Source organism: Diabrotica undecimpunctata, chromosome 8 (genome assembly GCF_040954645.1).
Source record: "Diabrotica undecimpunctata isolate CICGRU chromosome 8, icDiaUnde3, whole genome shotgun sequence".
In the NCBI taxonomy this organism is placed as follows: Eukaryota; Metazoa; Arthropoda; class Insecta; order Coleoptera; family Chrysomelidae; genus Diabrotica; species Diabrotica undecimpunctata.
This window is the reverse complement of record NC_092810.1, coordinates 61,429,360-61,448,537: the sequence shown is the minus strand read 5'-3', so window position 1 is coordinate 61,448,537 and position 19,178 is coordinate 61,429,360. Positions and strand designations below refer to the sequence as shown.

At 34.8% G+C, this 19,178-nt stretch overlaps 2 protein-coding genes across 3 annotated transcripts in view; one reads left to right on the top strand and one right to left on the bottom strand.

The window, feature by feature from the left end:
• Window positions 1-1,493, bottom strand: part of LOC140448855 (heterogeneous nuclear ribonucleoprotein L-like) — a 173,362-nt gene extending 171,869 nt beyond the window's left edge. Inside the window, exon 1 of the mRNA XM_072541977.1 lies at window positions 1,320-1,493. Coding sequence (XP_072398078.1) covers window positions 1,320-1,388 — 69 coding nt within the window. The 5' untranslated portion in view covers window positions 1,389-1,493. The remainder of the gene's footprint in view (window positions 1-1,319) is intronic.
• Window positions 125-19,178, top strand: part of LOC140447621 (uncharacterized) — a 53,935-nt gene continuing 34,881 nt past the window's right edge. The window contains exon 1 of one of the 2 annotated variants that reach the window (XM_072540378.1): window positions 125-222. Coding sequence is in view for 1 of the 2 variants with exons in the window: in XM_072540377.1 (XP_072396478.1) it covers window positions 2,780-2,786 (7 nt within the window). In the remaining variant the exon portion in view is untranslated. Of the gene's footprint in view, window positions 223-2,592; window positions 2,787-19,178 lie in introns of those variants that run through there. The other variant, XM_072540377.1, reaches the window with a different exon arrangement.

The window sequence follows — 19,178 nt, the reverse complement described above, 5'->3', positions numbered from 1 at the left end:
ATCAAACTGTACCTGTGGCACACGTGCGTCTTAATTACCGTTACACGCATGTATGTGTTTGTTACACATGGCTTATAGTTATAAGATTGCTGACAGAAAATTTGATATTTGCAGTGATAGATAAAAATATTATGTAGTTCCGAGGCATAACTTAATCATTTAGTAGATAATATAATGCGTAATGCAATCTTCTGAAGAGAATATTGAAAATCCTAAACAAGGGTATGTATTTTACCTATTATTATATACATTACACAACCGAAAACGTTATCAAAAATCAAAAATACTTACATCCGGAAAAGTACGGACCGAAACAACAATCGTAAGGTAGTAAATACATGTAAGCATTTTGAAAATATTATTTTTTATAAAACTAGTTATTGCTTACTATTAAAGGTAACAAAATATACTTATATCTATATCTACTACAATCGCGAACAAAAATGCACTGAAATTTGGTGGGTGTAAGTCAACACAACAGCCGAGTGGCCTGTTGCTTTTCATTTGGTTATACTATATTATATAAATATGCAATTCAGTAAATTACGAAAGTATCTACTTAGTAAAATTAAATGTATAATACGTAGTTAATAATGTGGACATGTGTTTTGGGGGTAGAAATTGGAATTTACTAGGCAGAGAAAAATTGTTGATAATTCGTTTAATAGTCTATTGCACTGATTTTAGGAAAAAATGTAGGTACATAACCTACATATTAGATAAAAATTACAAATAATTCGCATGTCAATTTCAGATTAATCGAACGCACTTCACCAAATGAAGATAACAATTATTATTATGGATACATTATTACTACAACACTCATCTTCGAGATGTACCAACAAATTTGAAAGTTTATCAAGACTAAATATATTTGTGTTTAGGCACATAAAATAATGTTCCTTTATTGCTTCTAATTTTCGGTTTCTTTTTAATTTTCTATATGAATATCGTGGAAATGTTTGTGTATTGGTAGGTGTGACGTATTTTTAAAGTAAATTATACATTATAATATCCTATGTAAATTATTTTATAATTATTTTTTCTTACTTAAGATTTAAAATAATCCAAAGACAAGGACTGTCAATAGGCGTTATAGGAAGAGTCTACACCCCCTCTGAATTAAACGTCAAATTACTTCTGAAAAACCTCATTCTTGTTCTTGTTATAAAAGAAACACAATTTCTTTTAGGTTAAAATGCACAATTTCAGATTCATTAGAATTGTTGACAGTCAAATGTCCCGGAATTCTTTGGACATTTTGTAAACATAAAAGATTATAGCATAATTATACCGGAAGAAATGCTATTTTTACTTACCCGGCTATTAGCGAGTTCAGCTTCTGTACGCTGCCTCTTTGAATGTGGACCGTCACCGTTAAATGCCATTTTTAAACAAATAACACCGAATACCGATATCAAATCTCAAAATTGCAGACGATATAAACAGCAAACGCTTTACTGCTCGTTATCTACCTTTCTGCTTCTCTTACCAATTAGGACTAAGCGTCAAGTGAGAAATCTGAAATGCGAATGCGCTATAAGTTTCGATTATTTCGTGTCGTACCATCTGTCGACTAAATATTAAAACTTTTAAAGATTCCTCCCATGTTCATTAATAATTTGAATGGGATCTGTCAAGAAATACTTAGTATGGTTGCCAGTAGGCACACAATAATATTTTAATATATTTCAAATTAATAAATCTATTCTTAAAATAACATAGCATGTTATGCACATCTAAATAAAGAGTTATCAATCATTTTAGGTCACAAATAAATTTCTAACAGAAAAATCCAATATATTACATACGAGTTGTGTAAGGTTTTTTTACAAAAGTAGAGTCTAATTAGAAGGCTGAAAGGCTAATATTACACCATAATTAGGTATATCTACTTTTACTTAAAATGATATCGTATCAAATTAAATTGAACATATTTAAAGGGAGAAAATTCAAATCATTTATCTTTCTTTTATCATTCTTCTCATGTGCTCGCACCCCAGCAGTTGTTTTTCTCTATTTATCAGTGTTAGTGTTGTGTTTACTTTCATTATTTCCTTCATGCAGACATTCCTAATTCGGCCTTTTATGGTATACTTACAACACCTTCTCTATTTTTTTTCTAAATAATAATAAACTTAAATATTAAATAAAATACACTCTGAAAAATCAAATATATAATTAAATTGGCTTCAAGTATTCAAGCGATTAAACCACATTTTCTATTATTTTAACTAAGGCTATTTAATATAAGATGTATCTTAGGGTGGTATTATAATCTGTTTTTATTTTTTTTAACATTTTTATTTTAAATGTATCTTGAATTATTTTTAATGATAAATAAAAGTTCCATGAGTTCCATGTTATATATACCAAAATCTCACCATCTATGATAAATTTTAAGTACCTCTACCTCTGGCGAACACCAAAATTTTCTAGTAATCTTTATAAGATTTGGTTAGAAATTTGACAGTTTGAAGAAATGGTAAGGACCTAAATATGGCACATAACTATAGTAGACCATGTAACTTAAGCATATCAATCTTGTAAAATCATCTCTATATATTGTTATGAACTATCGGTTCGAATGAAATAGAATTTTTAGCTTGGGGTTAGATGCAGAACAGGTTAAAAGTTTCAGTTAAAAGAATAATAATTGGTTTATAATGTGCTAAACTTAACTTGAATATATTTTTTATTTTAAATATTTTATTGTAAAGTGAATGATTAAAATAAAATTATCAAATTACTCTGATTCGTTGCTCACACAAGCCAAAAAATGGCAGGTAAGTAAATGTTACATTTTTAGTAATACTTAATGATTTTTTTAATCACTTTGAAATTTGAAATATAAATATCAACAAGTCTTGGGAATATTCTTTACCAAAATTGGTAAATAGAGTAGTAGGTATTATAGCAATAAGTTGCATTCGGCTTGATCATATTATTTATTTAAAAAAGGACTAATTTTCTTAAATATAAGTATTCCTAATTCATTCAAAATATAATTTAATTTAAGAGTTGAAGTACCTAGTTATAAAAACGTAAATAAATAAGATATAAAAACTATATTATGAGAAAATTATAATTTCTACATTCCAAAAATAGACAGATTAACATGGGTGGTAGTTTATAGAAATATAAAAAAGGGAAGAAATGTGAGATCTTTAAATTGATGATAATAATGTTGCTCCGTTGATAAATACTTTTTGTCCCTTTTTAAACACAACGGGTAGACTTTGAAAACGCTATCTTGAATAACAATTATATAGTATGCGTAAGATATTAGAAAGAAATTATAATCACTACCTAAGATTATTTTATATTTTTGAATGAGAATAAATATATTTAACTAAGTACTAATCAATTGACCACTAAATAGAAATTATTATAGTGTGCAATCATGGTAGCAAGGAATATAGACACATATGCATCTATATTCGTTGATGGTAGTTAGATTGTCAGAATGCCATAGTAGCCACTGCAATATTACCCGAAAACTGTGTACCCAGAACACTAATGTGCAATGGTCTAGAGAGTCATAGAAAAATCAGGAATTTTTACTATTGAAGGAAAAAACAATCTTAAATGATCATAAATTTTTCTTCACTATATCACTATGCTCAATTATCTAGTCAATGTACTACTGGAAGGGCTAATTTTATATTTTCAGGTGAAATGGTTACTAATATTTTTTACTCTGCATGCTATTCAGTTGTTCAGTCCAAGAAAATGCCAGAACTAGGAACAGACCAGGCAAATTGCATGTGTTTAATTCTTTATTGCTGGTGAAAGGTTAAGATTAAAAATATTTATTCAGAGTTTATTGTAGATATTTATATTATTTTGAGTGAATAGCAAAATCTATAAACAAAACAAGATTTTGTAGAAAAAAGTAACCTGTAAAAATTCTGTATAAGTCTTGAGAACATAAAAAAATTGGTTCTGATCTAAAAAAGTTCTAATAGTGTCTAAAAAGTGTACCTAAAAAATTCTAAATGTTGAGTTCATGCTTTTGGAAGATTTATGAAATGCACATTAGTATTTTACTCTCTGGAAAAACTTGATCACTGTTTTGCAAGTTAATGTAGCATCTTGTTAAATAACTTGTTAAGTAACTTGTTATAGTTTTGTAAGGCATGTATATCTTTCTTGTAACTCTCTTTGGCTCTACTGATTCTTTAGCTTGAGGTTGAAGGTTTGTGAACATGCTTGAATTTTAATATTGTTCTGAAGCTATTTTCTTGTGGCATTTTAAATTAATTACTATTTAAATGGGAATAAGCCACAATTAAAGGTTAAAATACGTTTATTGACGTTTCAATTTCCACTTCGGAAATCGTTCTCAAAATATGATTTCCAAAGTGGAAATTAAAACGTCAATAAACATATTTTAACCTTTAATTGTGGCTTATTCCCATTTAAATAGTAATTAATGCTTGAATTTTATATTCACTTTTTTTTGTTGTTTACTTTATTATGTAAAATAGTTTTAGTTTTACCATTTACAAGAGGTATATGTAATCATGAAATATCAATTTTTTATACCATTTTACAGTTTTTCTGACATACAGAGTGCATAGGCAGCTATTTGGTCAGGAAAATCAATAAAAGCTTCACCTTGATTGTACTCAGAGTCATAATTGCCTTCGTTAACTTCGTTTTTCTCATTGGACTAATTGGGGAGAAAATAATTATTATGCTTTATATACATAGAATGTCACTTTTACACTGTTTTCATCCTCTTCTGGTAGAGCTGCAACTACTCTTCATGGTTTCACCTTTTCATGTTAAAAATATTGTTTCATTAGTTAGATCTTAAAGTAAATAAAGGTGTTTGCCTTTTGATCAGTTTCTTTGCTAATGAATCATTTATAGACCAATTTCTGTATATAGACTTCGTCTACTAAGAGACCATCCTTCAATAAAGAAGCGTTTTATAAGAAGCAAAAAAGTTAATTTCTAGGTGTTGATTACCCAGTCTAACAGATCTGGGTATAAAAATGTGAAGACCATCATTTGTACAGTGAATAGAAAACTTGAAAACTGGCAGACTTTAATGCTCTAGAGGAAACATGAATATCAATTCTACATTGTGTTTTAGGCCAGTTACAGAGAATGAATATGGACATTATAGAACAGTATAGAACAGCGAGAGGCATATTTTAGATGAAACTGAACAAGAACAGTAGAGTGTTTTCAGAACTAATAAATTATTGAAATCCCAAAGGGTATTTTTGGTAAAACCCAACATCTAACACATTTTATTAAGTACACTATTTGTTGCTAGAAAAATTGGAGAGATGGGTCAAAAGTTACACCCAGCTCTTTGAAAAGAGGAATGTTTTGTAGCAGACACTTATTAATTCGGAATTATTAATAGTGGAAAATCAATTCAATTTACAGATCTCAAGAAAGCCATAACTTTGCATTTGTTTGTGCTAGCAACAATGTCATTGCTTGAACGCTAGTCATATAAGTTATAGGTCAGATAGTAATTGTCAGTGAAACACTCAGTGCATTTTATTAATAAATATATTTGAAGAGAAGTGGTCCCAGATATCCCAGAGGGCACAGTAATAGGTTTTGAGAAAAGATTACCCAGTTTAAGGATCTGTTTATGCCCTGTTAAGTTCCTCCCAAACCAAGGGAGCAGAAATTCAACAATTCCAATTCTCTGGAGCTTATGAATTACCATGTCATGATACATTATGTTACATGTTGAAGTCAATGTAAATAGTAACAATCTGTGACCTCTTCTTCAATGCATCAGATAGAAGGTCTATATGTGTCATTAAATTTAACTCGGTAGGCATTTGAAATCTAAATCCAAATTGTTGGTCCATTAGAAGAAGCTCAAACAGTGGAGAAAAATAACCAAACAATAAACTCACAAAAACTTTAGGATTTGAACTTAGAATACTTATAGGGCAATAACTAGTTTTTTTCTTCTTTAGAAGGTGTTTTTTCTACACCAGTCGTACTGTAGCCAATTGGGTTATTGCATATCTTTCATTGTCTATTATACAAGTCATATACTTGTTGGTCCTCTTTTTGGCCTCTACTTGTTTGGGTGTTACGTTCCAAATTTAAAGTAGAAAGTCCCACCTCTATTTTATCAAAATTTAAATAATTCAGGACGTGTAAGAGCGGTTGCCTATAATATATTATAAGCAAGGTGGCGAAAATAAAATTAGTAATTTTCAAATAGGGGTAATGTCTGGCAAATTGTGCTGAAGTTAAGGGAACACGTCCTCTTTTTTGTGAAGAAACTAATTTAGATCGTTCTTTCTAGAGTTATCTTGGAAGAATTGGGATCATAAAATTGAAATTTTTGAATCTCGGTACTATTCGGTGACCTCCGTGTGTCAAGTTGTCAAGTGTTCGGAAAGACGACGGAAAGAAAGTGATTCCAGGTTTGAGAGTGTTACTGAAAGGTTGGGCTAGATTAAAAACGGCATTTTTGTTTTTTTGCTTTTGCTGCTGTTCCATGTGGGATCTGGACTAGTCCGAACCGTGTGGATATTCAAGGGGATTTGCTGCCTTCGTGGAAGGGTTTTTTTTGGAATATCCACAATTTCGCTAAAAAAAAGCGGATCTACAGTACACGTGAATACCGGGAGTCGTATTTAGATCAAGAAATTAGCCTTAATCACGAGTCCAAATAGCCGGCTACGCTTCGGTCCAATTTGGGATATTTCAAACCCCTAATCTGGCTAAGAAGGGTGAGTGTTAGAACATTTCGTTTTTAATTAATTAAAAAGTTGTAGTTATTTTTTTATCCCATCTCTAAAAAGCTATTCACATTTTTATCAGTTTTCATACATTCAAGTTCGGAGACAAGTTTTTTTTTGTATTGCTCCATTATCGCCAAAAGGCAGATAAACAAAGTGTTAAAATCAATATATTTATTTCCAAATAATTATTTTAGACACAGATGGTAATTAATGTTTTCTTGCTTCAGGGTTGGTTGGTTGGTTTGTTTGTTTTTTTCTGCTTCTTCTTCTTCGTATTTTTCCATCTGGCTGTAATTTTCAACTTTTCAACATTGTCACACAAGTCTATGTACATCGGCAATCGTATGGGATTTTGGATTGAAGACACGCTGAACTATAACTGGAATTCCACGCGGTGAAGTATATGAATATTCGAGGTATGGATCGATAATTAATTTTCAACGGAAGATTTAAGCACCGTCTAATTTGGTTTGCGGAATACAATAGTTTTTTTTTAAAGATTATTTGCTGTTAGTTTTTATTTTCATATTTACAAATACTTTACAGATTTTTTTTAAAGATAATTTGCGGTTTATTTTATTAATTCAATATTTACACATACCTATTTTAATTTTGTAAACTGCGTCTAAGGGGGGGTTATATATTTGAGATTTATTTTTTTTTATATTATTTTCTGCGCACGCACTTGAGCTCACGTGGTGTCCTATTTGCGTTAATTATTTTTTTTTGGTTGGTATTGAACCGCACACCCCTTAGCGTCCGGTACTTTTGATACGTCCTACCTTTCATTTTGTTCTGTTAAATAGAAATAACTTATGAATTTTTGTTAGGCAAGCAGAAGCCGCATTTTTATATTATTTTTTTATTAAGCCTATGGTAAAGTTAAATAATATTGTAATATGTAATATGTATGTATTTATTTTCAACTATCTTGGGAATCTATTTATTAAAATTGACTAAATTCTAATCTGACAATTTCATTTATTTTTTTATTTATTCAGGTTGTATACTGTTACTTAGTATTTTAGTAGTAAACCTATTGGTAAGTTGGTGGTTTATTGAATAGCAACGTAGGGAAGGCTGTGGGCCAATTTACCTGGCGCCCCTGATATAACTTCGGATTTTTTTGTTTTGTGGACCGCACGACCATCTCCACTGTTTTGTCTAGCCGCGAGCCATTCCCAGACTGTCACCGTATAGTACTTTTCTTTCCGGGTGTACGTCTGATTTATATTTGGTACATTCTGTAATTTTTTTATATAGATTCGGTTTTGTACGCCACATATTTTGGCGCCCAACGTGGGGCCCTTAATTAATTAACCTTTTTTTGTCAACCCCTTGTGTAGATTCCTTTTAATTAGTTAACCTAACGTGTTTGGGCTTTAATTGACTAACTTTGATTTATTTACTTTACCACTGGTTTTGCACTTAGTAGTAGTCTTAGAACTTCGTGTTTAGTGGAAGTGTATGCCAAGAAGTGCTTACTAGTTTTTTTTTTTGTGTGACGTGAAGTTGGAAGAAGCCAAAAATGGAACTTAAAAGAAGATACTTTGAAGTGGTGTTGTGGAACTTAGAAGAATTATGGATATATTAGGACTTTGAAATATTTCTATTTCAGTTGGAGTTCAAATTTATTTTTTTGAGAAGTTGGACTTCGAAATTCTACATTGTGGTTTAACTTACTTATGTTAGGGAATGTAAAATCTTTTTTTTTTGAGATTATGTTGTGACTTGTAATTTGTTCTGAAACAATGAAATTTTGAAAATCTTTTGTGAAATTTTATAGATTGAATAAAGCGACTATTACTTTTATTTTGCTTTTGGTTTGCTCCCATTAATAAAGTAAACTGTACCTGTGTGTTAATATTTTTACTTATATCTTGATTTTGTTTGAATATTTGCTCCTTTCGGTTGATACATTTTTTTTTAAATTTTGAACTTTGGCAAGATGGTGCGAAAACTTGTACCCAACTACTTAAGGAAAGAGGAACTGGAATATGAACTCAAAATTCGTGGAGTGTCTACTGGCACTGTTGAGTCTATGAGGTCTAGTCTGTCTGATGCACTTAGTCGTGAGGCAGCAAATGAAAGCTTTAGATATCCTGAGCACCCATTCACCTTTTCACAGGATAAAACTGCAATCGAGACTAAACTTGCGGAGCTGAATACGGCTGTTGGAAAGTTTGCCGGAACTCCTACTTGTGCTGAGTCCTTGAGATTGCGGACACAGATTAACCATGTCTTGGGGAGAATTGATCTTATGGTATTGCCAACAGGTGATGATGCAGACGCAGCCCAGGTTGTTAAGTCAGACTTTCTTGCTGAGATTTTGAAGTTGTCACAGGATTTACATGATAAGCAGCATCCAATCGGATCTGGTTCGGTACCAGTAGCGCTCGATGTGATTTCGGTTTTAAATCAGTCTTTTCAGGCAGGGGTAGGACAAGTTCATGCTTCTTCTCCTGGAGCGATGTCACAAGCTGGTAATAATGTTTTTTCAGGGTCTGTCTCTAGTTTTTCTTCTGGGATGATACTTCCTCATAAATGGGGAATAGAAAAGTTTTCAGGTTCTGCTAGGGGTATGTCTATTTCTGCATTTTTTGAGATGGTGAATGAATTGAGTCTCGCTCGTCATGTACCAGATAGTATACTTTTGGAATCAGGTATAGATTTATTTTCGGATAAAGCCTATCAGTTTTATAAAGATGTTCGTCTACGTGTAGGGAGTTGGGCTGAATTAGTTGAAGAGTTTCGTAGGGAGTACCTGTCAGCTCACCATGGGGAAGCGCTTTTTGAAGAGCTTCGGAGGAGAACTCAGCATTCGTCTGAGACTATTGGAGTTTACTTGGCAATAATGAATAGTTACTTTAATCGCTTGCGTTGTCATGTTCCAGAGGAAGTTAAATTGTCTATAGTTATTAGGAATTTGCATCCGTTCTATCAAGATAGATTACGTGATCCTTTGCCAGCTACCTTGGAGGAACTTCGTGTTCTATGTCGCAGTATGGAGGAAAGACGTGATTGTATTAGGAACTATGTTGAACCGAATAGTAGGAAAATGAATACTTTGGAAAAGGACCTAGCTTATATCAGTGTGGATGCTGAAAGTTGTAGTAGTGTTAGTGAGGGTCCTGTTGTTTCATCCGAATCGGAGTCCGCTAGAGGAAAGTTTAGGACTTTAATCTGTTATCGTTGTAATCAGTCAGGCCATAAGGCAGTAGGGTGTCTAATGAAGAAGGAGGCTGTTCACTGTTTTAAGTGTAAGAAAGAAGGGTTTACAGTCAGAACTTGTCCTTCGTGTAATTCGGGAAACGGAAGGAAGCGCACCTAACTGGTCGAAGAGGTGTTGCCGACGTTGACTCGACCAACCTACGTCCTATTTTAGACTTTATTTTACATCATTCCGAAGGAGATGAACGTCCATATTTGAAAGTTAAAGTCTTAGGAAAGGAAATTTTGGGATTATTGGATTCTGGTGCTTCAAAGACCATTGTAGGAAGAACTGGTTGGAAATTTTTACAAAACTTGGGTTTAGAGTTGGATACTTCGAAGAAGACCGTTTGTAGAGTGGCGAATGGTCAGATGTGTGAATCGTTGGGGGAATGTTTAGTACCTTTCATGGTTAGGGATCGCTTGCGTGTCTTGCCAGTATTAGTTATTTTGGACGTACCGCACATTCTGATTTTAGGATCTGATTTTTGGCGTGTTATGGGTATCGTTCCAGATTTGAGGCATAACGAATGGTATTTTTCGGACGCTCCAGCAATGGTAGGTTCAGTGGATCATCTCCGAGGTCAAACTATTTTGACCGATGCAGAGAAGTCGCAATTGGAGGAAGTTATTAATAGAAGTCGTGAACTAATGGGCACTTCTCTTGGTTGTACTGATGTCACTGAGCATGTGATTGTTTGTAAATCTGCACCCATAAAACAACGTTACTATCCTGTATCCCCAGTAATCCAAAGCCATATTGATAAAGAGCTAGAAGATATGTTGGCGAAAGGAGTAGTGGAGCGATCGAATAGTGCTTGGTCGTCCCCGATTCTCTTGGTGAAGAAAAAGGTTCCAGAAGGTGAAGAACCAAAATGGAGGTTCTGCGTAGACTATCGAAAGCTTAATGCCGCAACAGAGAGGGATGGCTACCCATTACCGTACATCTCTAATATTTTAAATAAATTAAAGAACGCGCATTATCTTTCCACCATAGACATTAAGTCGGCGTATTGGCAGGTACCTGTTGCTAAGGCTTCCAGGCCTTATACTGCTTTTACGGTTCCTGGTCGAGGTCTTTTTCAGTTTTGCAGAATGCCTTTTGGATTACATAATGCCCCGGCTACATGGCAGAGGTTGATAGATCGTGTCCTCGGTCCGGAGTTGGAACCCTATGTTTTTACTTACTTGGATGACGTGGTCATCGTGACAAAGTCTATTGAAGAACATGTAAGGATCTTAGAGGAAGTCTTTAGACGCTTGAGAGAAGCTAAGTTAACCGTTAGCTGGGATAAATGTCAATTTTGTAGACCGGAACTAAAGTATTTGGGTCATGTGGTTGATAGGAATGGACTACATGTTGATGGTGATAAGGTCAAGGCTATGCTACGTATCCCAACACCCACATCCGTCAAGGAAGTTCGTAGCATCATAGGCACATTTTCCTGGTATCGAAGATTTATTCCTTCCTTTGCGACACTACTAGCTCCAATTACAGCGATATTGAAGAAAGGAAGAAAATTCAATTGGACCCCGAGTTGTGAAGAATCTTTTCAGAAAATAAAAGAATGTCTAGTTTCTGCTCCGATACTTAATTGTCCTGACTACAATTTGCCTTTTGTTGTCCAATGTGATGCCTCAGGATATGGAGTGGGCGCCGTGTTATTGCAGCCAGGCCCGGATGGTGACGAAGTAATTAGTTTCCTGAGCAGATCACTAACGCGTCAAGAAAGGAATTTTTCCACGACGGAACGGGAATGTTTAGCTGTGTTATGGGCAGTCGAAAAACTGCGTCCTTATTTGGAGGGTGTTCCGTTTACGGTCGTGACTGATCACGCATCCCTCGTATGGCTTCAAAATTTGAAGGATCCTACTGGAAGATTAGCTCGATGGGCGGTAAGATTGCAACAATATGACTTTAAGATTGTGCATCGGAAAGGAAAAGAACATGTTGTCCCCGATTTGTTATCTCGGTCAGTTCCCGTGCTTGATATGGTTGAAGAGGTTGTACCGCTTCCTAGTGGTGATAGTTGGTATGATAAACTTTGTAGAAAAATCGAGTCTAATCCCTTGAAGTATCCTCAGTGGAGAATGTCTGGTGGCAAACTTTATAAATACATCCGTCCCAGTTATGGATTTTTGGTCGAGGAAGCGGACAATTGGAAGGAAGTCGTTCCTAAGGGTCAACGATTGGAAGTGCTGAAGTTGTGTCATGATAGTCCTTTAGCAGGTCATATGGGGATCCTGAAAACTTATAAGCGTATTAACGAGAAGTATTTTTGGCCGAAACTGCGGAGTGATGTGTCTCGTTACGTTGGACGTTGCTCACTGTGTGCCATGCATAAGGTGGAACAAGGTAAGCCCAAAGGCTTTATGACTCCTCAACCTAAAGCTACTCAACCATGGGAGATAGTAGCAACCGATCTTATGGGACCTTTCCCAAGATCAACTCAAGGCTATAAGTTTATCTTAGTGGTAATGGATGTGTTTAGTAAATTTTCTTTGGTATTTCCGTTGCGATCCTCAAAAGCCGTGCATGTCGTTAAGAAAATAGAAGAAGAAGTTTTCCTCGTATTTGGAGTTCCACGTCTGTTACTATGTGATAATGGTGTCCAGTATACTTCGGGTATTTTCAAGAAAATGATGGAAACCTATGGTGTCTCAGTTCGTTATAATGCGTTGTATCATCCACAGTGCAATCCATCTGAACGCTATAACCGAACCCTTAAAACAATGATGGCAACTTATATAGCTGACAACCATAAGAAGTGGGATGAAAATTTGGCCAAACTAGCATGTGCTACGCGCACTGCATACCACGAGTCGACTGGTCAAGATCCCTACTTCATAAATTTCGGTCGGAAGATGGTAGTGGATGGACGAGATTTTTCCCGAAAGGACAAACTCGGAGACCCGGAGGACGAAGTAGCTAAAATGGGATATAATCGATCGCGTGGACTCCAGGAATTATTTGTTGATGTTAGAAAACGTTTAGATAAAGCTTCGGCTAAGTGTGAGAAGACCTATAATCTACGGAGACGTCCAGAGGAATTTCAGCCCCATCAGTCAGTATGGCGGAGAAATTTTGTGTTGTCAGATGCCGCTAAATATTTCACGAAAAAGTTAGCTCCTAGATGGATAGGACCCTACTTCGTGAAGAAGAAAGTTTCCCCCTGGACATATAGTTTAGAGGATGAAAATGGCAAGGATCAAGGTATTTGGAATATTAAGGATTTAAGGATTAGTAACCCGACTGGTGATCCCGATAGGATTTAGGTCGGAGTAGAACGGACTAGCAAAAGTTTTGTCTAGTCTAAGTAAATTTAGTTAGTCTTTTGAAATTGGTTGTATTTATTTTTTTTGTTGTGTCCGTGAAGGATGACTGAGTGTTGGCTATGATCGGTTCTTAGGATGTATTTGGATGGTCAACCGATTCGTTTTTTTTTGTGTTAGGTAGCCAATACGAAGTCGTAGGGTTGCGGTAGCCTTAATTTCTTTTGATTTATGGAATTGAATGTCACTTAGGTTTGGTCAGAAATATGTTGTCTTCGATGATATGGCGTTGGGATTTGTTTTGATGTTAGTAAGCCATTCTATTTAATTGGGATTTTTTCGAAGCCACATAATTATGTTTTGGTGAATCTTGTTGGATAATAGCTTAGTTTTGGATGATTCACTAAATTTCGTTGTATACGGATTTAAATTCTGAAAGACCTATCTCATTTTTATTTTAATGAACAATTGGAATTACACTACTGTTTCGGTAGATGTTCCTCGCAGTATCAGTAAGAGTGGAATGGTGGAGAGTTTCTTATGGACTCATGTTATGCGAGGTATAGTGAAGTACTAGCGATGCCCCAGAGCTGGGAGGTCGCGAATAAGGGCAACATCCAGTAACCGACCAAATCAGTGTTGTCAGATTGACGTTGGAATTTGAAACTATTCTACTTGATCTCATACGATGAGAGATGACTGTTGTGTGGAAGTGGAGTAAGTGTTGTAAGTAAGTTGTTGCTTTGTGCGTGTGGTTTGAGGTTGGTATGTCTTTCGTTGTCCAAGTACTTGCGCATGGTGAAGACGGTGTGGATGATGATTGTGTGGATTGTGTGGACTTCGCTCAGAGTTTAGGTAGTGTGTCGCTAGCGCGAGGGAAAATTTTCTTCGTCTAGTTTTTCCTCGTAAATTTTCCTCTGGGAAAGGGAGGTGTTGTTACGTTCCAAATTTAAAGTAGAAAGTCCCACCTCTATTTTATCAAAATTTAAATAATTCAGGACGTGTAAGAGCGGTTGCCTATAATATATTATAAGCAAGGTGGCGAAAATAAAATTAGTAATTTTCAAATAGGGGTAATGTCTGGCAAATTGTGCTGAAGTTAAGGGAACACGTCCTCTTTTTTGTGAAGAAACTAATTTAGATCGTTCTTTCTAGAGTTATCTTGGAAGAATTGGGATCATAAAATTGAAATTTTTGAATCTCGGTACTATTCGGTGACCTCCGTGTGTCAAGTTGTCAAGTGTTCGGAAAGACGACGGAAAGAAAGTGATTCCAGGTTTGAGAGTGTTACTGAAAGGTTGGGCTAGATTAAAAACGGCATTTTTGTTTTTTTGCTTTTGCTGCTGTTCCATGTGGGATCTGGACTAGTCCGAACCGTGTGGATATTCAAGGGGATTTGCTGCCTTCGTGGAAGGGTTTTTTTTGGAATATCCACAATTTCGCTAAAAAAAAGCGGATCTACAGTACACGTGAATACCGGGAGTCGTATTTAGATCAAGAAATTAGCCTTAATCACGAGTCCAAATAGCCGGCTACGCTTCGGTCCAATTTGGGATATTTCAAACCCCTAATCTGGCTAAGAAGGGTGAGTGTTAGAACATTTCGTTTTTAATTAATTAAAAAGTTGTAGTTATTTTTTTATCCCATCTCTAAAAAGCTATTCACATTTTTATCAGTTTTCATACATTCAAGTTCGGAGACAAGTTTTTTTTTGTATTGCTCCATTATCGCCAAAAGGCAGATAAACAAAGTGTTAAAATCAATATATTTATTTCCAAATAATTATTTTAGACACAGATGGTAATTAATGTTTTCTTGCTTCAGGGTTGGTTGGTTGGTTTGTTTGTTTTTTTCTGCTTCTTCTTCTTCGTATTTTTCCATCTGGCTGTAATTTTCAACTTTTCAACATTGTCACACAAGTCTATGTACATCGGCAATCGTATGGGATTTTGGATTGAAGACACGCTGAACTATAACTGGAATTCCACGCGGTGAAGTATATGAATATTCGAGGTATGGATCGATAATTAATTTTCAACGGAAGATTTAAGCACCGTCTAATTTGGTTTGCGGAATACAATAGTTTTTTTTTAAAGATTATTTGCTGTTAGTTTTTATTTTCATATTTACAAATACTTTACAGATTTTTTTTAAAGATAATTTGCGGTTTATTTTATTAATTCAATATTTACACATACCTATTTTAATTTTGTAAACTGCGTCTAAGGGGGGGTTATATATTTGAGATTTATTTTTTTTTATATTATTTTCTGCGCACGCACTTGAGCTCACGTGGTGTCCTATTTGCGTTAATTATTTTTTTTTGGTTGGTATTGAACCGCACACCCCTTAGCGTCCGGTACTTTTGATACGTCCTACCTTTCATTTTGTTCTGTTAAATAGAAATAACTTATGAATTTTTGTTAGGCAAGCAGAAGCCGCATTTTTATATTATTTTTTTATTAAGCCTATGGTAAAGTTAAATAATATTGTAATATGTAATATGTATGTATTTATTTTCAACTATCTTGGGAATCTATTTATTAAAATTGACTAAATTCTAATCTGACAATTTCATTTATTTTTTTATTTATTCAGGTTGTATACTGTTACTTAGTATTTTAGTAGTAAACCTATTGGTAAGTTGGTGGTTTATTGAATAGCAACGTAGGGAAGGCTGTGGGCCAATTTACCTGGCGCCCCTGATATAACTTCGGATTTTTTTGTTTTGTGGACCGCACGACCATCTCCACTGTTTTGTCTAGCCGCGAGCCATTCCCAGACTGTCACCGTATAGTACTTTTCTTTCCGGGTGTACGTCTGATTTATATTTGGTACATTCTGTAATTTTTTTATATAGATTCGGTTTTGTACGCCACATGGGACAACATGACTCACATGCAACATATTATACATTTGTACCTGAATAATATAACAAAGAGCAAACAAATCGCTGCATATGCGTATGACGTCATGATACTTGGTCGTAATGAGATGGTGTTAAAAGAGACTTTCGAAGATCTTGATAAAGCGGCGTGAGATGATAAAGCAGAATGAAACTAAATATATGTTTACGTCACGGCAAGACGAAACAATAGAAACTTCATCCAAACAGGTCTCTAAGTGTTGAAAGTTCACATACTTAGGATCTCTAGTAACCGAAACTAATGATGTAAGTGCAGTAATAAAGAACAGAATAGACAAAGGACACAGGACATATTACGCAAATAAAAAACTGTTAACTTTTAAAATACTAGGGCGGAATTTGAAGAAAGACGAAGATACCCTGAAAAGTTTTGAAAGAAAAGTGGTCAGGAATATTTTTGGGCTTGTCCGTGAGTAGAATGGGGGCTATAGAATCTGCATAAACTTTGAGTTCGACGAGTTAATTAAACACGCCGATATAATAAAGTTTGTTAAATCTGATAAAATTCGTTGGCTTGGCTACGTCCACTGGAATGGAGGCCAACCGAAAATAGACCATGAGGTCGCCCTAGATAGCGTTGGTTAGAGTGTCTAGTATGATCTAAGGATTATGGGAGTTGGAGAAAGAGTAGCCAATAACAGAAGTAAATGGAATGCAATTGTTGAATAGGCCAAAACCCACAGAGGGTTGTAGCTTTGAAGAAGAGGAGTAAGAAGGCCTGGAAATTAATAAAGAGTCTGGCCGGAGATAAGTGCAATCTACCCACGTCAATGTAACTCCAAATCATTTAGCTACATAACTTCTTCAGAATGGCAATCCACGGTAAGGACAAAAACACCCAAGCAGCTCATAAAGAGGGGTCAGTACCTTTTCTCCAGTTTTTTATTTTTAAGGTTGTTATATCAGTTTCTATTTGTTCTAAGTATCTCAGCTTCGGTCTTGCTCTTGTTATTTTTCCTACTGGCATCTGTTTGAATATTTTGTTTGGTATTTCGCCTTCTTCCATTCTTTCTACATGTCCTATTAAACGCAGCCGTCCTATTTTAATGAATGTTATAATATCCGGATCCTGGTATATTTTGTATAGTTCAGAGTTGTATCTTCTTCGCCATATTCCGTTTTCTTTTGTGCCCTTATATATGTGTCGCAAGATTTTTCTTTCGAAGGTAGCTAACAACGATTCCTCTCTTTTAGTGAGTGTCCAGGTTTCTGAGCCGTATGTGAGTACCGGTCTTATTAGGGTTTTATATATTTGGCATTTTGTTTTTCTTGCGACGTTATCTGATCTTAGTTGCCTAATTAAACCATGGTAACATTTATTTGCAATAAATATTCGCCTCTTCACTTCCTCCGTAACGTTATTATCAGACATAACTAGGGATCCCAAGTATATAAAGATTTTTACCCTCTCTATGTTGTATTCTCCTATTGTTATATTTTGTGGTTGCCTTATTTCTGCGTTTTTACTTACCTGCATATATTTTGTTTTGGTCTGATTGATTTAAAGACCACTATTTTGTGCAGCTCGTTCTATTTGGTTGTATGCCTCTATCATTTCTCTTCTTGATCTTGCGATTATGTCAACATCATCTGAAAATCCTAGTATTTGCATGCTTTTATTAATGATTGTTCCTCGTGTATTGACTGTTCTGTCCCTCAGTATTTTCTCGAGTACGATGTTGAACAAGATGCATGATAGAGCGTCTTCCTGGCGTAGTCCCTTTTTCACATCTATTGTTTCCGTTAATTCACTTTGTATCCGGATTCTACTTTCTAGTTTCAGAGATTCTTTTATCAGTTCTATTAGTTGTGTTGGTATATTAAATTCTTTCATTGCTTTTATTAAGAATTCTCGGTTTATATTGTCATATGCGCTTTCAAAGTCTATGAAGAGATGATGTGTGTCGATGTTATATGCACTTGTTTTTTCGAGGATCTGTCGCAGAACAAATATCTGGTCTATTGTTGACTTCTGTCTACAGAAGCCACTTTGGTATTTGCCAACTATTTTTTCAGCGTGTGGTCGAAGTCTTTCATAAATGACGTTGGACATTATTTTGTATGCTGCATTCAGCAGCGTGATTCCACGGTAGTTTCCACATTCTAACTGATTTCCTTTTTTATGTAATGGTACAATAATAAACTCCATTCGCTTAGCTGGGGCATATTTTGACAGATTCATTGTCGGAAACCTACAACACAACAATTCCTACTTCTCAGTATTAATAGCTGAAGTATCCTACTATTACAGACTTCTTTCTTTAAAAAAAGAAGAATTATTCTAAATAGTCGAAGTGTATACTAAACCCATCAAATTTTGGGTAGTATATATTTAAAAAATATATATTTAGTTGTTATAATTTAACATTACTATTTATTATATGGTGCAGATAAATAAATATTGATTGTCAGTAATTCGCAAAGTTCTATTTTATTTACTATTTAGTTTGTTTACTATTAATATTGGCTATGACTACGTGTGCTTGGTTGTATAGTAATTTCCAGCCACTTTTAGTCTGTCAAAAAGTAACTACCTTCGCAAAAAAATAATTACTAAATTCACTAGACAGTTCGGACTGGGAATAGTGAACCGAGTTTACCGCTATTCCACTTCGCTGGTAGCTGTTTATTGGACCATATCTTAGTTATTAATTCATGTATTGTTTTTTGTAGCGCGTTTCCTCCTTCCTTCAGTAACTCCGATGCTATTTGATCCGATCCCGGTGCTTTATTGTTCTTTAATTTGTCTACTACTGCTCTAATCTCGACTATTGTTGGTGGAGTCTTTCTCTGTTGTCTGCTTGGTCTAATGGTATGTCAGGTTTCGTCTCTCTCCGATCTCCTTCAAACTTTTCCGTAAAATGTTCTGTCGATGTACTTAGTATCTCTTGCTGTTCTGTCAATATATTACCTTCCTTATCTCTACACATCGTTGTTCTCGGTTTGAATTCTTTTCTGCTTTTGTTTAGTCTCTGATAAAATTTTCTTGTCTCTGTTGATTTACTTAGTTCTTGTAGTTCTTGAAGTTCTTT